Source organism: Dinoponera quadriceps, unplaced genomic scaffold (assembly GCF_001313825.1).
Source record: "Dinoponera quadriceps isolate SergipeBrazil2010 unplaced genomic scaffold, ASM131382v1 scaffold942, whole genome shotgun sequence".
In the NCBI taxonomy this organism is placed as follows: domain Eukaryota; kingdom Metazoa; phylum Arthropoda; class Insecta; order Hymenoptera; family Formicidae; genus Dinoponera; species Dinoponera quadriceps.
The window spans coordinates 92,473-113,922 of NW_014555154.1; the positions used below are offsets into that span (position 1 = coordinate 92,473).

The 21,450-nt window shown below is 45.3% G+C and overlaps 2 protein-coding genes across 9 annotated transcripts in view; one reads left to right on the plus strand and one right to left on the minus strand.

Moving 5' to 3' along the window:
• Positions 1-80: 80 nt before the first annotated feature.
• Positions 81-9,199, plus strand: LOC106743148 (organic cation transporter protein). The gene is made up of 2 exons (XM_014616706.1): positions 81-601; positions 1,806-9,199. Exon 2 carries the CDS (start codon positions 1,911-1,913, stop codon positions 3,600-3,602), a length of 1,692 nt encoding a protein of 563 aa, XP_014472192.1. The 5' UTR covers positions 81-601; positions 1,806-1,910; the 3' UTR covers positions 3,603-9,199.
• A 2,138-nt stretch (positions 9,200-11,337) lies between these two features.
• LOC106743145 overlaps positions 11,338-21,450 on the minus strand; it is a 31,560-nt gene continuing 21,447 nt past the window's right edge. For 7 of the 8 annotated variants that reach the window (XM_014616698.1, XM_014616697.1, XM_014616704.1 and 4 more), the window contains 13 exons: positions 21,141-21,281; positions 20,072-20,251; positions 18,966-19,094; positions 18,765-18,847; positions 18,267-18,393; positions 17,823-17,999; positions 17,167-17,379; positions 16,865-17,078; positions 16,312-16,732; positions 15,901-16,028; positions 15,578-15,816; positions 14,746-15,131; positions 14,013-14,109 (listed from right to left, as the gene is read on the minus strand). In XM_014616698.1, coding sequence (XP_014472184.1) covers positions 14,013-14,109; positions 14,746-15,131; positions 15,578-15,816; positions 15,901-16,028; positions 16,312-16,732; positions 16,865-17,078; positions 17,167-17,379; positions 17,823-17,999; positions 18,267-18,393; positions 18,765-18,847; positions 18,966-19,094; positions 20,072-20,251; positions 21,141-21,257 — 2,511 coding nt within the window. In that variant the 5' untranslated portion in view covers positions 21,258-21,281. Of the gene's footprint in view, positions 14,110-14,745; positions 15,132-15,577; positions 15,817-15,900; positions 16,029-16,311; positions 16,733-16,864; positions 17,079-17,166; positions 17,380-17,822; positions 18,000-18,266; positions 18,394-18,764; positions 18,848-18,965; positions 19,095-20,071; positions 20,252-21,140; positions 21,282-21,450 lie in introns of all 8 variants that reach the window. The other variant, XM_014616696.1, reaches the window with a different exon arrangement.

The window sequence follows — 21,450 nt, forward strand, 5'->3', positions numbered from 1 at the left end:
CACTCCGCGCAGAAAACTTCCACAGTGCGACGGTGGCAGCATCGATATAATAATCGCAAATGCAGCAGTACGACCGTAAGGTCAGGCCGGCCGTGTTCGGCCATCTCGGACGATATAGCGATTGTAACTTTTATCACTTTACAGGCGGCGACAGCTGTACGGTCGCGATTATGGTCGTCAGTGACCGATAAGACGGCGCGATCTCTCGCGGAACTCGCTCTTTCCCGGACGTCACGTCTTGCGACGATTGGAATTCACCGGTCCGGGGAATCCACATGAGAAGCCGCGAGCGACTCACGCGAGTCCCCGAGTGACGGTGTGCGTGCAAGGGCGGTGAATTTCGTCAAGTACGCGCTGCACACGGCTCCGTTGTCTACGAGAAGTCGTCCAGTCTCTCTCGGCTTCAGGTTGGCGAACCAGTCGTTCTCCGACTCTCCTGCTGACATTAGAGCGGTGACGGCTCGCGCGATCAGTCCCGCATCGAGCGTCAATGCGTCGGCGGATTCGCCGATTGCCGATCATCGACACGTCGCCATCGTCTCGCTCTACGCTCTGGTGACATCCCGCCGCGGTCCACTGGATGGTCGCAAGCGAAATCGAGGTACAGATTCTCTCTCACGTCGATCTGCACCGCGACTCCTCCTCTCTCGCGTTCCCGCATCGAATCGAGATCAGTAAATACTAGCTATCAGTAACGCCCCGAGTCGAAGTTTTAGTCCTACTTTCAGTCTGATATAGTTCTATATGAAGTGTTCAAAGGTCTTCTATTGTGCTCCTTTAATGCTGCAAGTTGGAACTTATTTCCGTTTTCTTCACTTGAAGACTTAATGTAGAATTTAAAACTTCGACTCGGGGTAACCATCAACGTTATAATTTCCCACTCGACGATGTAACCGTTACATAACACACGCGTTACATCGCATTTACATCGGCAAATTATAACATTAATGTTATGTTATTGTTAATTGATACTGTTTATTGAGGAGAGCTTTGAGTTGAAATCGTTCCGAGTCACGTCCGAACGAAGTCGCGAAGATAACGGCGAAGTTCGAGCTGACAACAGAAGATCGTACGAATCGCCGAAACGCGAAATTTTGCATTCTGTCGTTTTGTTTTGCAAACTTTCGCGAACGATATTCCGTAATCTTTCGTTCTTCTTCCGCGATGACTCTGATGAAACATACGAGAATAACGTTGCCGTCTGTGAGAAACCGCGCCTCCGAACAAAGGAACGACTGTGCTGTTAATTTTCAAGTTCTTTTTTTCCCAACAAACTAGGCGTTTCTAGCCAAGTACGGTAGAAGTAGCACGCGTTAGCATTTGTCTGTAAAACGCGCGCAGCAAAAAGGTCAAATATAATGTACGCGCGCGCGGCGGAACACGGCCGGAGAAATGGTGATCGTAGCAACTCCCCGTGCATGAACATTTTTAATCCAGCATCGTGATCAATGCGCAACCTTATTTCTTAATTAACGGCTTAAAAAAGGTCAGACTGAGGTATATACGAATGAAATGAGACCAACGACACAAATAGTAGCACATCCTTTCCGCTGAGCGTGAAACGTCCGACTTTCAGTCACTTTCAGTCGAAAACATTCGGATCCGGACGAATTAAACGCCGGGAAGATTACGCGGCTCGATAACGAGGAGAAGTAATTTACTGACCGGCGACAAAGTGACGAGGCGGAACGATTTATCGCGAGCGCAACGCAAGCCAACGCGCGATGCGAACTCCGCGATTTAGTTTCACAATCACCGCATACGGTATAATAAATATTTGCATTCCCGCGCAAACCTTCTTGCAGCGTAAACGCAACCGCGACACACAAGCAGAAGAATATCAACGACTCGAGAGCGGCGCACAGGGTGTCCGATAAATCCCCGAAAGCCGCAGCGAGCCAGGCAGCAAGATGGCGAGCGTCGACAGGGATCTCGAGGAACTGATGTCTCACCTGGGCGAATTCGGCAAGTACCAGTCCGGCCAGTTCTGTCTGCACCTACTCGGCGCGCTTCTGGCCGGCTTGCACATGCTGTCCCTACTGACCGTGGCGGCGGTGCCGCCGCACCGCTGCGACGTCCCGGGCACGAACCTGTCCTTTCTTTGGACGAGCGATTCGCCCGACAGCTCCTGGAACAGCTCGTCGGTCAATTCGGACCAGCTGCCGCGAGCCATCGACAGCTGTCACTACCTGGACCTCGACAACGTCACACGGGAGTGCGACTCTTGGACATACGACACGACGTACTTCCAGTCTTCACGCGGCATGGAATGGAACTTCGTGTGCTCGCAGCGCTGGATGGGCTCCTTGGCGCAGTCGGCCTACATGCTCGGCGTGTTCGCGGGCTCGTTGACGTTGGGCAGCCTGGCGGACTCGTACGGCAGGAAGATCATATTCTGCGTGTCCGCGGTGGCGCAGCTGGTGCTCGGGGTGTCGGTCGCGTTCATGAACAACTACTACGTCTTCCTGGCGATACGCTTCCTCTACGGCATCTTCGGCTCCGCCGGCGCCTACATCACCGGCTTCGTGCTGACGATGGAGATGGTCGGCCCGAGCCGGAGAACCGTATGCGGCGTGATGTTCCAGCTGGCCTTCGCCGCGGGCTTCATGCTGGTGGCCGCGTGGGGCGTCGTCATCAAGGACCGCATGTGGCTGCAGATCGCGTACGGCGCGCACAGCGCGCTCCTGCTCGGCCACTGGTGGCTGATGGACGAGTCGCCGAGGTGGCTGTGGGCGCACGATCGCGCCTCCGAGGCGATCATCATCGTGCAGCGCGCGTTGAAGATCAACGGCAGCGACGTGAAAATAGACGCGGCGAAGCTGGTGGGCCGAGCGCGAGCCCAGCAGGAGACGAAGCCGGACAAGTCGCACGGCACGTTGGACCTCTTCCGCACGCCGAACCTCCGCAAGAAGAGCCTGAACATCTGCCTCAACTGGTTCGCCAACTCCATCGTTTACTACGGGCTGTCGCTCAACATGGGCAACCTCGTCGGCAACCCGTTCATCATGCTGTTCCTCAGCGGACTCGTCGAGCTGCCGGCCTACATCCTGGTGGTCTTCACAATGGACCGAGCCGGCAGGAGGTGCCTGGTCAGCGCGCTGCTGCTGATCGGCGGCGTGTGCTGCATCTGCGCGGCCAACATCCCCGCCACCAGCGAGGTCGCGTCCGTAATCACGGTGACGATAGTGCTCGTCGGCAAGGCCTGCGTCGCCGGCTCCTTCGCCGTGGTCTATAACTACACCGCCGAGCTGTTCCCCACGGTGGTGAGGAACACGGCGCTCGGGATCGGCTCGATGTGCGCCCGGTTGAGCGGCGCGCTCACCCCCATGATCTTCCTGCTGGACTCGTTGGACCCGAAAGTGCCGGCCGTGCTGTTCGGGCTGATCGCCCTGTTGGCCGGCTTCCTGGCGCTCTACTTGCCGGAGACGCTGAACCAACCGATGCCGGAGAGCATCGAGGACGGTGAGAACTTCGGCAAGGGCGACACCTGCTTCACCACTTGCCTGGGGAGAAGATCGAAGGCCGCGAGCAGCAACAACATCGCGATGACGGTGCAGGTGAAGGAGGAGGGGGAAGAGAAGGAGAAGCTGAATAACATATAGGCGCAGCTCCCGATTGCCATAGCTAGAACAAATTCACCAGAGTGCCTTCGACCAGTATTTACGGCTGGCAAAAACGCACGGACGGACGTGCGTCACCCTGATCGACTCGCCAAGCCACCACGTGGGTACGACGGTGTCGGATATATATACTCGTTGGGGATGCTTACTTTCCAGATTAATATAACCGCCTGATAACGCGCGCGACTGCCCGGCCAACGACAACGTAACATTTAGAAGCGTGACTTACATGCTAGGTCAGAGTTTCGTGCCCGAAACTGCACACGCGATATTATATTTTTGTGATATTGTAAGGGAGATATATTTAGTAAGGAAGTATATTTTAGATATTTCACGCACATCCCCTTCTCTTTCGCATAGAACGTTTCTCCGGATCTAAAGAAGTTACAGCCCGATTTCCCAAAATAATTCTGGATTGTACACAGTGAGAAATTTTAACATATAAATTAGATTTAACGCGCTTAACACACGCCTCAAACGGTCCGTGCAAATGTTTGCGTTAATTTAACACAAGATGAATATGTTGAAAAGCTGGAAAGAACGCAAATATTATGTCAAAAATTAACGCAGAATTAATACGTTAAGCGACGCTAAAGTATAAAACGTGTTAACACTCACACATGTTGAATACTGACTGGTCACAAAATGTTGAGATAACGTAAACACATTATATTAAATTAACATATAAAAATAAAAATTTAACACAAAAATGTGAGCAAAGATCGGTCTTAACAAAAGTACGCAATGTTTTTTACTGTGTAGTTGGGAAATCTATGCAGGTTCTGGTTAAAAATATAACGTTTCAAACATACGATTCTAACGAGGAAATTTCGCGAACCCAAAAATACAGATTTTAATCAAAACTTGGCATAAATGTAAACCGGGTAAATAAATAAACTTAGAAGTTTTCAGTGGGAGCTGAAAAACAGTTTAGAGGGGTGAAACCATTCTTCAAAGATATAGAAATTTTCGCATTCTTTCAATATATCTCGTAAACTAAATGAAATATCAAAAGATGTTTAAGTTTTGTGGAAAAAATATCTATTTATATATTTAACTGCGCCATTTATTTTTCGAAAACAAAATTATTTATTCCCATCTTTGAGATAAGAATGGGATTCCTAATCGTGGTGGAACAACTTATTTTGGAACAACTTTGGGCATTCTAACCGGAACTTTCTACGCTGTACGTGGGAAAATCGGAGAAAATTTCTATGCGAAATATATATAAATATATATTTTAATACATCCCACATTTCCTATGTATTTTTACAAGAATCGTAGAATTGTTTCTCAAGAATTCCTCTTCGCTTTGTCTCGCCGGGAAGAATATCTGTCGTATTATAACATCGCGTTATCACACATATTTACGCGGATATACAGCAGGTGCAGACAGGCTTTGCGATATCGTGCGATTCCATTGTTGGGCGATCTCTGTGAGAGAAGCGATTAAAAGTTCACGGCGGGATTGCGCCGGCTCGAGAAAGCTCGTCGTAAAATCTCTCTCTCTCTCTCTCTCTCTCTCTCTCTCTTCTTTTCTCCCGCATACGGGCGCCGGAATAATCCGGAAGTCAACGAGGAAATAAATTCGTTTACATCCGACTTATCTCACTACTTTCGACAAAATGAACCGGCTGGGAAAGTTTAAGGGTTATGCGAAGATAAAAGGGACGCTTTCGAGGCGCTTTAAAGCGCACGTATGATCTTAATAGCGAGAATGCAATTCCGGCAGAATCTTCTCGGGCGAGAGAGATCCTGGTGGAATCGCCGTCCCGCTTTTCTCCCTAGCTAATGGAAAAACTTTGTCGCCCGTTGTGGCGGCCGAACGTTTTTCCAATCATAAAGTTTGAAAAATGGTCATGTCGGCCATCGGCGAATTTTCTCTCTCTCTCTCTCTCTCTCTCTCTCTTTCCGCTGTTGAATTAACAGAGACGATGAGAGATCCCGTCTCCGGAAAATTTCGTTAAGTTCTCCGGTCGCCGGGACGGTTCGAGAGCTGCGCGCTTGTTTGTTAAAACAAACATACTTTGTTCATTCCACTTAGTTGACACGTGAACGTAACTACTATTTTATTTACTTCGCGAAATTACATCTCGTCGGAGAAATTATATTCTCGCACGCGGGATTTGTCCGGAGATACTTTTTCTACCAAGAGAGCAAGCTCACAGATGCACTTGATCGTGCCGATCAATTGGAACGAATTCATGCGAAAGAACTCTTTGAAAGAGTTCACCGGGGGACCGTCGAAAATCTAGCTAATAAGCCGCATTATGCAACTCCACTTTCAGCCGGCTCTTTCTTATTGTCCGAATGTCACTCGCTAACGAACTGGAAATTTATTCCATCGCTCGATAACTCCTCGCAGAGACTTAGCTCCCTAATTAAATCCGGCGTATCCGTAAAGTATCGCGAATCACGGCCGAGCAATTATCGGGAGACTGTGATACAATTCACTGGAAGTTCTCGGTGTCACCTGCAAGCTCGCTCGGCTCGCGTAAGACTTCACCGTTTCATTCGCACAAGTCACCTCCCTCCGTTCCGAAGAGCGTCTTCCAGAAGTTGCAATTCATAGCAAAGGCTGCGACGCGCAACGATCGACAGTAAATTTTTTGTGCATGCTTGTCTCTTGTCCGGTGTAAAAATAACCGTCCGACATTACGGCGCGATGTTATCCGAATTAATGACAACGTTAACAGTCGTCCGTGACTTGGCGACTCGCGGCATTCGCGAGAAATCAGCGGCGAGCCGCGTCCGAATTCCCAAAGTTTCGCGGCTCTCACATGCGCGATCGCCAGCAATGAAATTAAACGCCAAGATTGCACTCCCGAGGCCCGATTTTTCACTTTCTAGTTAACTTGTGGTTTAGACTTAACCCAAATGATAATATAAAAATTATGTTTTCCTATTCACGGTTAATCGTCAAATTGTTTAAGCTACCACTGCAAAGCCACCAGCTTGGTGATTAACCATAAATAGAAGAACAGAATTTTTGCATTGCCATCGGTTTAAGTTTAAGCCACAAGTTAACCAAAAAGTGAAAAACCGGGTTCGAGAGTTGTAGTTCTAAGTTCCTCTTGTCAACCGGAGTTTTTGAAAATATTTAGATTGAGAACGAATTATATACATATATATTTATAAATACGATTTTTCGTTAAAAGCGCTTCCGATTCCTCGTGGGATAATCTTCGACCTCCTTCGCGGCCGAAGGGATAAGAAAATCGCGATATTCGCAATTCATTTTGCTTTATCCTTCTTGTAAAGAGGACGAAGCCGGGGCGTTTGAATTTGTCGTGAGAACGCTCTCGAATTTGAAACTGGGACACAAATCTTGTAAGACCGCGATGGAAACCCGCGCGATGGAAATATCCAGGAAGAAGCGACACGTCTTCGGAGAATCCTCGGAACGTCCGTTGGCTCCTGGTGGACGCGAGCCGCGGCTTGTTTAGCTGACGATAAATTCGAGCCTGATGATTGTGCACTCACCTGCGTTCTCGAGCGCCTCACAGGTCCATACACGAGGGATGCTGGAACGGATATGCCGCGGGAGCACACGGAGGCAAGGAGCGCGCGTCGCCGACTGAACTCCCGCTCTGTGCTCGCCCATTAAATCGTGGAAAACGCTATGTCGCTTCGGCAGCGCGCGCAACTCCGTCAAATACGGTGCAGGCTGTTGCCTCAAATTTGATCCTGTAGAGGATAGATATCGGTATCGTCGCGCTCTTAAGATCGCTCCCGGCTCGCGAATAAAGCGCCGCGAAAGTGGCAAAAAAATAAAACGGCAGGGACTCTGGTCCGTGCAAAGTTCGCGAAGTCCACGAGGAGTCCACGGAAAACCGGAATAGCTGGCTTTGTATACGGAAAAAAGGAATTAGCTCCCCACATAATACAACTGAAATTTAGTTACCAGACCTAGTTTTGAGCTATGGAAATGAAAGCTTAAGCGCAGGGATAAAAAGAATGAGCTGAATTAGCCCATTTCGTTCCTCTGTTCTTATATGGGAATAGCAAATTTACTTATCTTCAACATTTTTTTATTTACGCTAAAGGTAAATTCTGGCCTAGATCTTGTTACTGAGATATAGTTTGGACTTTTGCCTTTCAGAAAATAATTTCATTTGACCACCACCCATCACCCTTCCTCCACCCTCTAACGGTGGGAGGGAGGGAGAGGGAGGGGAGGGGTGGAGAAAACACAGCTCTTTAACTCTTTGACTCACTTTTTTAATTAATTAGTTAAAAATAGTAAAAAATAAAAAATTGAAGAAACAATAATGAAGTATTGTTGACAAAAGTTTAAATCGTCGTAAATGACGATTCCCGTTATATGATTCACTAGGTGTATGCCAAGTCTCTCACAAATGTTCCGACTATTTTCCGGGAAAAACAGCTGGTCGGAAGATTCTGACTTGAGGTATTAAACGGTAACTGAACGATATTTGGATCACATGGATCTCAAAATTTTTGCAACCCGGCCCGAAATGGGTTAACTAAATTTCCGTTGTATTACGTGAACAGCTAATTTCCACCTGTAGGACCTACTTATTTTTTTCCATGTATCGTCAAATCCGATTCAAGTTGAGATTTAATTCTACGCGATTTTAAGCCGACCTCGATTTATAACGATTTCCGAGCAGTGAGAATGATTTCGCTTTGGGAATTATATTTTTGGTAATTGCCGGACGCGAAATAAAAAGCAACAATCGTATTATATTATGCGAGGACAATCATATTATCGCGCGAAAGTTGGTAATATTAAGCTTGAGGTATTATATTTGTAACGTCGAGCGAGCTCATTGAAACTTGGACCGCGAAAAGTCGAGCGTTTTTCCGTCGTTTTCTGCACTTAAAACGATGAAGATACGAAGAATGAACTAAATTCATCCATTAATTTTAATTGACGCTTATCCGAACGGCCTGGTTGTAGTACAAAAAAGCAGATGCTGTTACAGAGCGGATTGCATTCTCCTGAGCAATGGAAATTTGTTTAGAGATATCTTTGAAATTGCTCGCGCGTGTTCCTCGTAACGCGTCGCTTATCGCGTCATTTTCTGAACAGCGCTAATTGTCCAATGCGTCAGAGAGATTATTACCGTGAAACTATGCTGACCGCCATGCATCTTCTTTCAGGTTTAAATATTCCTAGTACATTTCCAGGTTGCTCGCATTCTTCGTCTATTTATCGATAAAGGTATTCGAGATTGAACACATGCGGCGGTCCTGACGTTTTAGTGACGCATAGAATTACGGAGACTACGGAACTACGGAGACCGTCGAGAGAAAGAGAGAGAGAGAAGGAAAGAGAGAACGCGTCCTTTCTTCTCCGAAAGTCACGTTTGTCGAAAAGAAACGACGACAAAAGCGCGGCGGCGAAAGAGGCTTTTCGAATTCGCGAAGATAAACCTTCGCGAAACTTCCTAGAAATAAGCTTTCAGCTTCCAGCGAAGAGCTTTGATTAATTCGCCGATTTGATTTGTAACTGTTATTGCGTATTACAATAAATATATTTTGATGATATAAGACTCAGATCTCGACAACATTCTCGATCATTTTAGTGACGATATTAAAATGCTCCTAAAAGTTTATTATTTACTGAAAAAAGACTTTCCTATCGTTTTATTTAACTATCTAAGTTATAAATATTAATTTTTGAAATTAAGCAAAATCAAGACAAATTAAAAAATAATATTACAAACACGGAAATATTATCTATTTTTAGTTTCTTTTTATTAATGCTTCACACGTCAATTGAGCTAATAGAGGTGCACACATAATAAAAAGTGATGCGTAAATATTTATATATGTTGCGGGTATTATTATAAATTTTCTATGTCTATATTTTCAAAACAAAACTGTCAATAATTCTGAAATTATTATATAATGTCTCTATTTTAATCCTTAATATCACAATAGTGTTTTATTAAAATTCTAAGTGTTATTTAGAAGAAAGTAAAAATAGAATTAAAAATAGGACATTAACCTCAAAGAATACGATTAAAAAATGTTATCTTTCATTGCGAATATCTTAGCTTCCGAATCGTCAAATATTTTTTAACTTTACAGAAGTATAAGTAATGTTTCCATCAATACACAGAAACAAATTAATCTTAAATCAAAAATAGATATTTTCATAATATAAACAAGAATATTATAATTTTCTAAGAATATTATTATATTCTTACTTATATATACGAGAATATTTATCATTGATTGGAGACTATTTTTTCCGTGTTCGCGGCTCGAATTTACAAACATTTCTAAGAAAATAGTTTGACGGATCAATTGCCTTATTAATAAAAGATCGTTGAGTAGTTATAACAAACAGGTTTCCGAAAACTTTTGCATATAATAACCCGCACTCTGGTTCCTCTTTTTTTTTTCTTTTCCCCGATCCGCTCTTTTTCCCGATGCAGTAAAAACAGGTATGAATTTCAAGCTTTTCGCATTTGGCGAGCGAAGCCCGGCGAGGAAGAGCATCGCGTTTCCAATTCGATGGATGGGAACTCTTTTATTGCGCTTTCATATCTCTTCGACAATTGACGGAGCACTTCGCCTAGGCCGATTAAAAGGCAGTTCCACAATCAATTTAATGCAAACGCAGCCGGATTTCATTGACACCGTCGTTTGCGTCTTAGAGAGCGTTATATATATATGCCGAAAAAGCGAAAAAATAATCTGGACGATCTGGGGGAGAGGGAGGAAAAATTAGATGATCGAAATTCGTCTTGATTGACGAGGCAAACGTTCGAGTGAGCCGAACGGGTTACGCTTCAGTTATACCGACGCAACATCAATTTGCGGCCGACATATTATGTTTACCGTAATAATAATATACGCCATCATCGTATTGACCAAATATTTAGGACGTTATGTGAATCCTGTTGGCGCTTTCATCCTTGTAATTAGCGTTCCTCTCTGCACTCGTATCGCGTTGCACGAGCGCCGTTATTCTGAAATTCGCCCATTATTTTGCATATCATGATGTATTCCGCCGATTTAATTATCGTCACAAGACTTTAATTAAATTGATATCATCTTCGGACGCGCCGTAAAACAGTCGGACGTGTCCTAATTGCAAATTCCCAACGGCTCGTTTACAAGCCGCGGGGAGTATAACGCGTCGCGCCCGCGCACATTGCTCTAATTAGAAGAAATTCTCATACGAATTTCCACTTATCTCCGCGTCCGGGGTGTCCTGGATGGATCGGGGGTAGCGAAGACTCGAGAACGTCGGCTGAAAGCGACTTTCACGATCTGAAAATGGCGAGGGATTGCTTTCATAGTCTGAAAATGGTGATAGAGTATCGTTAAGGAATTGCTTCGATTCTCCGCCGAAAAGTACGGATGAGCAAACGAATGAAACGATCAATTATTCATTCATCACACACGACCGATATTTTTGCGTTTAATCCAAAGTGTCGTTAGCTGTCACGCTTCAAAGTTAATCGATTGAATCATTCGACAGGCCGCAGCACAAAATTCCTTGGAAAAAAGGATACTCCTGCTCGTACACAATACTCGTTACGCTTTCGCACACGTGACTGCCGTTCCCGATTTCCTCCCGAAGTAATTAATCAGCCTTTGTTTTACGACTTTCACGACGCGATCGAACAAGGCATACACGTGCAACATTTTGCAACTGGGCTGATGTCGTGATGTCGTTTGCTGAAATCAATCAAGAGACAGCAGGATTTGGCGAGGGAACGAATACGCATCGATGTATGCAGCTTTCGTAATTTCGATTTATTTCATAACATATAACACATTTTTGATAAAATATATACATGTATACATATTGTTTATCGACAAGGTGTCCCAGAGATCTCGGCCCCTCAGTTTCAACGCACGCGAAACAAACCAATCGCCGAATCGGAGCCGGCGTTGTTTACCCGGGAAAAATTTTCCAGGTGGCATTTATTGCAACGTTTCAACGTCACGACGCAACAATCGCGCGACTGAATCTCTGAGACACGCGATAAAAACAATTAATCAGTAAAAAAAGATATCTATTCCGTGAAAATTCTGGAACGAAACACTCGGGTGTGAAACTTCATCGTTAAATTGCAGGCGTTTGCTTTTTTTCCTTTTTTTAAAAAATTTGACATCCCGTTAATTTAAAAAAATCGACATCGACGAAGTCGAAGTAATCCATCGGTGAGGTTTCGGCTGAGATCTCGGGAACAACTCGTGCATGTACGCGTGCGTACATATGTATCTCTCTCTCTCTCTCTTTTTTCATCGACGACGTTGCGCTATTTTCTACAGCAGATACAGTCGCAATGGTAACTCGCTCGCCTAAGTTCGACTACCCTCGGTTACCCATCACTCAGGAGGATTTGTACTTTAATAATGCAGAATGTATTATATATATGTACGTGTATAATGTACGTTCGCGACGCTGCTCGCTGACGCTGTCGAACATTAATTAGGCCCTGCGTAGCGGCGGTTTTCTCCCAGATTTCCCGACACCCGGGCCGTATTGCAATTGCCGACGGGTTCGCGGCACCGACGTTACCTGAGCGTAATCTGTTAGCGCGAGCCTCTGTTAATGATCGTCAATTGTCGAATCAACGGGACATCGGACGTAAATTGATTACGTTACTCGTAACTCCCGAGTCGAGTTCGCGGGGACTCGTTTGCCGGGCGCGTTTGTCCGGGCGATTTCTTCCGCGGCGGGGCGGAAATTACAACAGTTCGAGTCCGCCGCTCTTCCCGCGGCGGAGAAGACGGGCTCTGCCACGCGTCGCGATTAATAGCCTCGCCGAGCGATAAAACGTTACGAAACGACGTTACTTAAGGACAAACTATTCAACTATGGCGTGTCCCCGCTCTACTAGGTAATTAATGGAATGAATACGATGCGCGCCGAGCAGCGGTAGCAGCAACAGCGGTAGCAACGCGCCGGCAGCGGCATGATTTGTGAATCGCGCATGCACCTGTTACATTCTCCTTTTTTACACTCGGCGTTCGTAACGCCGCGATTACAACACGCGACGCTTTCAGCACACCTCCCGCCCACCCCTCGTTGCGGTCATCTTGATTAATGGCGTCGGAAAAACGTGAAGATACGCGCTCGAAATTCGTCGAAGCGAGAATGGTACGCCTGTAATGTGACACGTCGCGATCTCGATCCCGAGGATTGCGTAATATTAAAAAATTAATGGTAAATCACCTGAGATGGAATGTAGCCTGTTTTTTTAACTATTTTGCGACGCGTTACTTTCGTGACTACTTATCGATCATCGGGGCGAAAGGAAAGTTTCCGGACTCTTTTCTGCCGAATCTGCTTGATCGAGACGGCGAGTATCATTTCATAGACATCTCCCTTTGTTGCAAAGTTTGCTTCGCCAGAATGCCGAGTATGTGTCGTCTCGTTTCTGACGTCATTGAACAAAATGACCGTGGCGAGAGGAAACAAGAGCCTTAACACTGAACGAGCGGATCTCGGCTCTAAGCGTATCTTGTTTCAAACAAAACGATTAGTTCCAGAACGGCTGAGAGTCGTCGTCTGTCTTCCCTCTTTTTTCCCCTCTTTTCCTTTTTCTTCTTTCATCAAACGACCCGCGCAAAGTGCGATCGGTTTAATTCAGAAGAGTCGGCGCGAAATAATACGGACGGGAATAAAAACGCGGGAAAGCTCAGTCGTGATATTCGCACGGCCGGATGAATTTTCACTCTCCCCTCGGAGAGATTCGATTGCGGACCGAGCGGCCAGGCGAAAACCGATAAATATTTAATGCGCAAATAAATGTGTTTCTCTACGTTCGGCTTCGCTATGTGCTTTGCAAGCGCGCGCTCGCGAAAACATTCGCGAGAGAAACGTGATAAAACTGTTATTGCGATTATCGCATACGCATATTCGACCGATGTACAATCGGACGGATTAATGCTGAAACGCGGTGCTACTCCCCCTCCCCCACCCCCTCCTCTCTACCGGGTTCTTCGCCGATTTATTCGCTCGTTATTTCATGAAAACAAAGCGGTTCGCCTGCGTTATTGATCGCCAGAACTAAAAACCGACGTTTCCTTTTTTTCTTCTTAAATATTACAGAAAAATGGCGCGCGATCGGGTGCACGAGCGCGGCGTTAATCCAATCGTATGTATACAGGCACGCGATCGAAGACTAAAATTACCGAAGGCACATTGTCAAACTCCGTTTAAAACAATCCACGGCGATTTGGTCCTCCCGTACTCTTTCTCTCCCTCTCTCTCTCTCTCTCTCTCTCTCCCTCTGGTTCTTTAGGCAACGAAACAAGGCCTGGCGTATATACGAAAATATTCGATACATAATGTATAAAGTACATGCATAATGTATAAAGACGTCTTCGCGCGTAACTCAATAAATGTGTGTACATATATATATAACGATTATTGCTGTCTGGACTAGCGGCCGTTTACTCTTCGGCATCCTCGGCATCTAAAATACTCTTAAAGTAAAATGGCTGGAAGGGGTATCCCGTGCCTTCGTAGAATTTGGTCATGAACTCGACCCTGTAGCAAAAAAAAGTAGTGGAACGATGAGAGACGATATAAAACGCGAAGGACTCCGTCGAGGCGCTCTATCGATCGGCAAAAGTCATATTGATCGATCGACGACGATGCACCGTGAATGAATATGTCGCAAGTTGGCGCGAGAGGTTCGCCGAATTATTCCTCAAAAATACGTTGAAAGCAACGTTGAAGACAAAGACGCGCGATCTCGAAGTGATTCTTGTTGAAGGAATAAGATGTAATTAATGTTACGTTAATAATCATGTTAATCACCGTTGACTCCGACGCGTCTTCTCTTTTCTCTCGAAACAAATTTTCCACGGCCTTCTTTTACGAAAACTCGTACCTCCCTTTGAAAGCAGATTCAATGAGAAAAATCCTTCTCTTCTTCCCCTCTTGAGGAAAATCAGGCGAGCCGCTTGCAAGCACGCTGAAAAATGAGTTTGGTTGGATCTACCTGGCGATGGACAACTGAACACGTTTAGATTGAAGGGAACAGAATTTCTAGCTCTCACGAGCAAAATTTTACTCTCACAACCAGAAATTCTGTTTCAACCAAAACGCGTTTGAGTGTCCATTGTCGATCCGACCGAGCTCATTTTTCAGTGCAGCGACCGACACTCGGCCAATACGCACCAATGAAGTCGAAGCGTGTGCAGGAACGCCGAGAGGCCCTCCATCATGACGAGAATGGCGATGGTGAAGAAGGCCCAGACGGCGAAGAAGATGGACAGTAAGGCACCGGTGACGTAATCCCCTTCCGTGGCGCCCATGCCCAACCGTAACAGCCTTCCCCAGAGCACCTCGGACAGCTGTGAGTGAGCCAACGACAGCGCCCACAATCGCAGGTACGAGGCGGTGTGCGAAACAGTGGAGAGCGCGTATTCGATGGTGTGGATCGCCTGAGTGATCATCAGCTCGCCAAAGGACATATCGTCATGGTTGCCGTGACCGCCGCCGGCCGTGTCTTTGCTGGTCCCCGCCACCTGCATCTCGATCTCTTGCGATGCGTTCCCGTTGCTCTGGACAAGCCACGCGAATGTAACGTCAACGTACGATTAAATCCATGACAAATTAACGAATTCACGAAGACAAATTTTGCTAGAACGGCAAATCGGTTTGTTAAACCAGTGACAAGAAACATTTTCTGGACAGCGGGAAGATTTATTAAGAGTATTAATTGCTACTTGCTGGATACACGGACGGCAAAATCATTTGAATATACCAAATTTTACCAACTAAATTTTATCGCAGTCGCAACGACATTTTGCTCTAACGACGAAATTACTTTTTCCGCGTAACAAATCTTTTCGCTGTCACTGTTATACCGCCACTGTATTAACAAACAATTTGCTATTCCAGCCGAAATTTGTTTTCTCCGTGCCGATGTTTCCGGAAGTAGCCGAGAGCCGGTCGGTCGCATGATCGGTGCCTGCAGGTAAATTGCAAGGTAACGAGAGGCACTTACGAAGGTTTTCCCTTTATTCCTGACTCTCTTTGCCCTCGTGCACAGGACGTATAACGGCTTGCCGAAGAGCATCACCGGAATGCACGCGACAGCGATACCCAAACAAACGAACTGCAGGATGTTTTGTCCTTCGAACATGTACTCGGAACATTCCGGGGGCATGTTGGCGTGCTTGAAGAGCATCATGTTGATGAACGTTATCAGGACCGATGGTGCGCACATCGAACTTCGCATCGACTCTGCGTCACATTAACAATACGTTGCAATTAGCGTTAGCTGGCTTTCGCGATCACTCGCGGCTAAGTCATTTATTGATTGCTCACTGTCATCATTGGAGTTGTACAGAATCCACTTGATGAACATCAAGACAGTCATGTAAAAGAACAGCACAATAAGGAAGAATAGTTGCGGCAGGAATTCCAAGAAGAAGCTGTGATACCTTCTGAAATTTCTAAAGAAAAGAAAAAAGAAACACGTAGCAAAGTGAACGGAGAACCGGTCACATCGATCGCTCGTGTCGCTCGGAAAGACGAAGATGTCAAACGTCCGAAAACATTTCCCGTTCGAGTCGGAAAAGAAATCTCCGGAGACTCCCTTCCCCTTCTCATTTCAATTGTGATTCATTCGTAAATTAATTTACTTTCGACTTCTTTTTCTATTTGTTCTTCGACGCATTGAGTAGATTTCGCGCGGCTCCCTTTTCCACGTCCATGAGAAACCATTGAGATACTCACACGATATTGACGACGTTTATGCACACGCCGAAGATCATGTGCACGACGCCGAAGATGATGGACAGCTTCATCTTGAACGAATTCTGAAATACAATCTTGTTGCGCGCGAGCGCCCAAACTGGGTCCAAGCCCAAAGGATACGGATGCCTTATATAATCATTCCCCGGGTGCAACTGGAGCAGCGGGTTCTCGTTCACCGTGCTCTCGTTGTAAGAGATCCTCCAACTAGATCCGAATATGTTAAGCGACTTTGAAAACACGTCGTTGTAGATCAGACCAGCGTATATGGAGAACAGACCCATGAGGAGGATGATGTAACGTCCGCCGAAGAATATGCTCGCAATCTCGTTGCTCGATTTCTGCGCGATGATCTTCTTCTCCCGTATTATCATAGCGGCGGCGAAGATTGTCAGAATCAGTCCTGACATATGCAACGTGAAGACGTTACGATTACGATGTAGCCTCGATGCAATCTCGCGCATACGTTTCGCTCGTTTGCTTCGTCCACCCTTCTCATTCGTTCATAGATTTTTTTTCTCTCTTTTTCACTCACCGTGGCCGGCATCGCCGAACATCACGCCGAACAGGAAGGGAAACGTCACGATGGTGTAGAGCGCCGGATTAGCCTCGCGATACGACGCCACGCCGTACGCGTCGATCAGATTTTGGAAACCCCTGGTGAACTTGTTCGTCCGGTTGAACGTCGGCGGGTTCTCGTCCGTGTGGATCACGTTGAGAAATGACGGTATGGAGCTGCCGCAGAGTCGCTGGAAGAATTCCACGTTTCATTGTTCGCGATTCACCTGCCGGAGTTCGCGAACTACGGAACATCCAATGAGGCGCATATCTACCGACCGATCCTTCCGTCAGGCAATTCTGCACGGTGGTGAGGTCGGAAACTGGCACCCAGCATTCTCCGATAAGGCACTTCTTCGACACGTCCATGTTGAATAGATTCATCGTGTGGTAAATGGCCTTCATCTTGCGCACCATAATGCTCCAGTTTGGCAACTCCTTCGCCACGTTATGCAGAACACGCTGCCTATGATCTTGCGTTTGGTTCAATACCTTCATCAGAGAGATTGCCGTAAACGTAATGTCCGATAGAATAATACTTTCGTATAGTCTGTTCGAATATCGGAGAAAATATTATGATATATTGTAATATTATGATATATATATATACATCTCTCAGTATAAGGAAAACATCTAAATATCTTGGAAGCCTAATATGGGGACCTTAAAAACAATCGAAAAAATGTTCCCCTTTCCACGGTATTCCTTCTTCGAAACTATTCCAAAATTATATTCTAAACACATTTCTCACATCATTAAAAACAAAGGAGGTATTTAGGTGTTCTCCTTGTGCTAGGACACCCTGTATACATTATACATATATTATTAAATTATAATATATAATTTTATATAATTATAATAATAATTGATATATTTATAAATAGAATTGATGAATATCTATAATTATAAATTAACGATCTCCTCAGCAACCTCACCAAATTGAGATCTTCCAGTCTTGTTCGAACGCCTTTCACCATTTCTTCACGCTCCGCAAGACTGGTCGGGCAGGGGTAGAGCGAGGCGTGGAAGCCGGCGCAAACCTTCTTGATGCGGCTTTTCAATTGTTCCCCTTGGAAGAACGCCACGAAGACCGTCTTGTAAATTTGATTGCCCTGAAAACATTCACCGAAGAAAAGAATCAGGCGAATCGGCGAACTTGTGTATTGTCACTCGATTTGTACGCGGGTATCGATAGCAAACCGAGGCCGAATCGATCTCTCGGGAGGTATCGCCCCGTTGGAGGATACCGACGTTTTCGAAATCTCGCAGTATGATGCAAGGGAGAAGCGGGGCTTACGCCCACCGACAAGGGAGCGATAATTCTCGCGTAATTGTGAATCAGGCAGTGTCCGCGGAATGAAAGTAAAATCAAGACTAACCGTAGCCGGATCTTCCAGTGGTTTCTCAAGCTCGCTTTGCCGGAGGAACACGTTCCCGCGCGATATCCGCCAGAGCATTCTCTCGAAGGCTGGAACCCGTTCACGATTTATCACCCCGCCGACGAATCTGTAAGCAAATCGAGTATTACGTTCGCGTCTTCTTCGAAGCGTCGGGTCGGAATAAATGTCGTCACGTCGGAATGGATCGGTAATGAGTTCAACGATTTCGATTATCTCCGAGCAGCGAAGCAAATTCACCCTTTCGCACTAATGAGTCGTTTGTAACGGTAATAATGAGCAGTTTGACAATTTACTATTCTGGAACGAGTGCCGCCAGAACAGGTGTGCGCGCATAAAAGCGCCCTTATAATATTATTGAAGCGTAAAGTCGTACGTTCGGGAGTTATACGCGCCTCGTACGTCACGCGTTGAATTAAACACGCGAAAGAGCCGTCGCCTCTGTGAGGGGAAAGGTACAAAAAACACCAGGTAACTTACTCGAGGCGTCCGCGAGTCGTGGAGACCGGATTCTGTGGTTCCTCGTTAATGAGCGCCCGGGAGATCGAGTCGTTGGCTTCTTCCTGTTGATACAGAGGGAGAAAAAACGAATCTTGATTCTTCGACAAAACGGTAACATCGATTACGGGGAAGGGGAACGGCGAGGTTACGAGCAGAAGCTGCTGAACTACTTTAAGGTACCTCCGTGAAGAACGCTCGCGTCTTCTCGAGCACATGCTGTAATTCCGTCAGCTCGACATAGTTGATCTTCAGGTTCACCGCGTTCTGGCTCAACTCCCGTATGTCGTTCTCCGTTTTCTCGACGTGCGCCTGGAATGCGAAGGGAGAATACGATTGATGCGATCGCCGAATCGATCAGGGATACCCACTCATTGAAAATTTCCTGAGATTTAATCAGAATCTCGTCTGGTTTTCCGAAATAATTCGGGATTCCAGTTGGAAAATCTAGATAGATTCTGGTTACAAGTATAACGTTTCAGACATGTGATTCTAAATGGGTAACTCAAACAGATCCTGTTGGGTCATCCCCGAGGACGTTGTCCCCCGTAACGTTTTCCCAAAGATTGTTTCCGGTTTCCATTTTGTACTACAAGATTGAGCAAAATTCACGAAATATTTTAAGTATTTATTTTACTAATACATACACGCTATACATGCGCGCTCAATCAAACATAGTAACACGAAACACATCATCCCGTTAATTATTTATTTATTTTATTTGTTTATCATTTATTTATATTATTTTTTATTTATTTACGCATTTCGTACGCGAAGCAAGTCGCAGCAGTCAGCATTGCGCAAAAGAGGTTTCACCCCATGTTTGCGATAAGAATGGGATTCCCAATTGCACCGAGAAAAAATAGTAGTAAGAATACGCTAAGATTATTATCACTGATACTATAGTACTATAGTAAAACTTATTATAGAAACATGGTTCTCCTGACTTTAATTCTTTTATTGTAATGATTATAGTTACAAATACTAAATATTTTTTTCTCAGTGTGGTATCGTAATGATATAATCTATCTTGGGACAACTTTGAGTATTCTAATCAGAATCTATGCTATATATGGGAAAATCTAGAAAAATTTCTATGCGGGTACCGATCCGATAGATAGAAGTAATGATGATATCAACGGCAAAAACCGACAGTAACACCTTCTTATCTCATCGTCCGATGTTAAATCGGCCTTCAGAGTCGCAAAAAGCACCGCTCGAAAGACCGGCGGCGTAATGTGTACGCACAATGATTTACGAAACGTAATGCCTCACGGCGGAAATCTTACCTCGAGATTTATAATCTCACGGGGATTGGGTGCGCGCGGTAGCTCCGTAAGATTATCCGCGATCGGCACGTCGTCTTTCCTCACTTCCGTCTCGATGTATCGAAGCTTGCGTTCCAGTTCGTCGCATCGCCGTACCTCGTTGACGAACTTCCGTTGAAAGTAATTCACGTCGCCGTTCAGCTGGACAGACAATCGGAGTTTAATCGGTGTCCCCGACTTAATCGGAAGAATCAGTGCCGATTAAGCTCGCGTATATACGATAAAATGTGCATACCGGTTTTACTTTACAATTAACTATTATTAGTTATTAACATTAAAGGGATGCGAAAATCGACGACGAATTTTTTCAGCGTCGATAACATAGAGGCAATCCTCAAAATGTTATGTTACATAAACACTGACAATCGCGCTATTCTTTTTGTATTTTTCGTACGTACGGATCTTAAATAAATGTAAGTGCGATATATTACAAATATACCACGAATACGATGAATGTGTGCTACTTTATTTTACCAGATCTAACGGAAAATCTAATCAAAGTGTATAAAAATTTCTCTGCAAACCTTTCGTATCTCTTTAAGCCTTTAAATTTCATTGAAAAAATATACAAATATTGTTTGAAATTTTCCCGGATCAAAGCATTAACTCATTCAGTATAAACCGCGGTATGTCTGTATCAGATAAGTATTTACATTAACTGACAACTAGAGGGGAATATCAATTTCAAAATTTCCAATTGTTTTCGCCCCATATGAAGCAACGCTACAATTTATTTTCGCGCGTACTTTCACTCACTTTTTGTGCAGAAGCATTTATAATTCTGTGCGGCCAATACGGCGTGAGTTTTGCATGAAGAATTAAGTCAGTATTTTGCCGGCGAAATTTTCAAATGAATCTCGAAATCGAGATATTTCTCTTCCGCATCTTTACAGTTTTAGTATCCCCTCGGCTTCGAGACGTCGGTCAAGCGTCCATATGCCGCATATCATCATCGCTTGCTGCACCAAGCGCCCGAGAATTACGTTAAGTAAGGACGCTACGAATGGAGATCACATCTAATCCAACTTACATCACGAAATTGCACCGTACCGGTTTCTCCAAGTTCAGAAACGGAAAGGTAAGCCGCCTCCGGCTGAATGAACAGCTGGCAAAGGGCCATATCCTCGCTCCTGAACATCGCCCCCATCTTGGAAACGATTTATTCCTTACCCTACGGCGAGAAATAATATTCCCTATAAATTGTAGCCTGTGTGTAGCAAATACGGCAGGAAATAAATTCTCAGCCAACGAACGAGAGAGAAAGAGGGACGAAGCGAGGAGAGCAAAAAAGAAGGGAAAAACATCGAGCGGAGTGTACGAATTGTTGAACGAATATCACG

Bases quoted from the DNA above. Each gene is read 5' to 3' on its own strand.
- LOC106743148 (XM_014616706.1), top strand. From the start codon at position 1,911: ATGGCGAGCGTCGACAGGGATCTCGAGGAACTGATGTCTCACCTGGGC.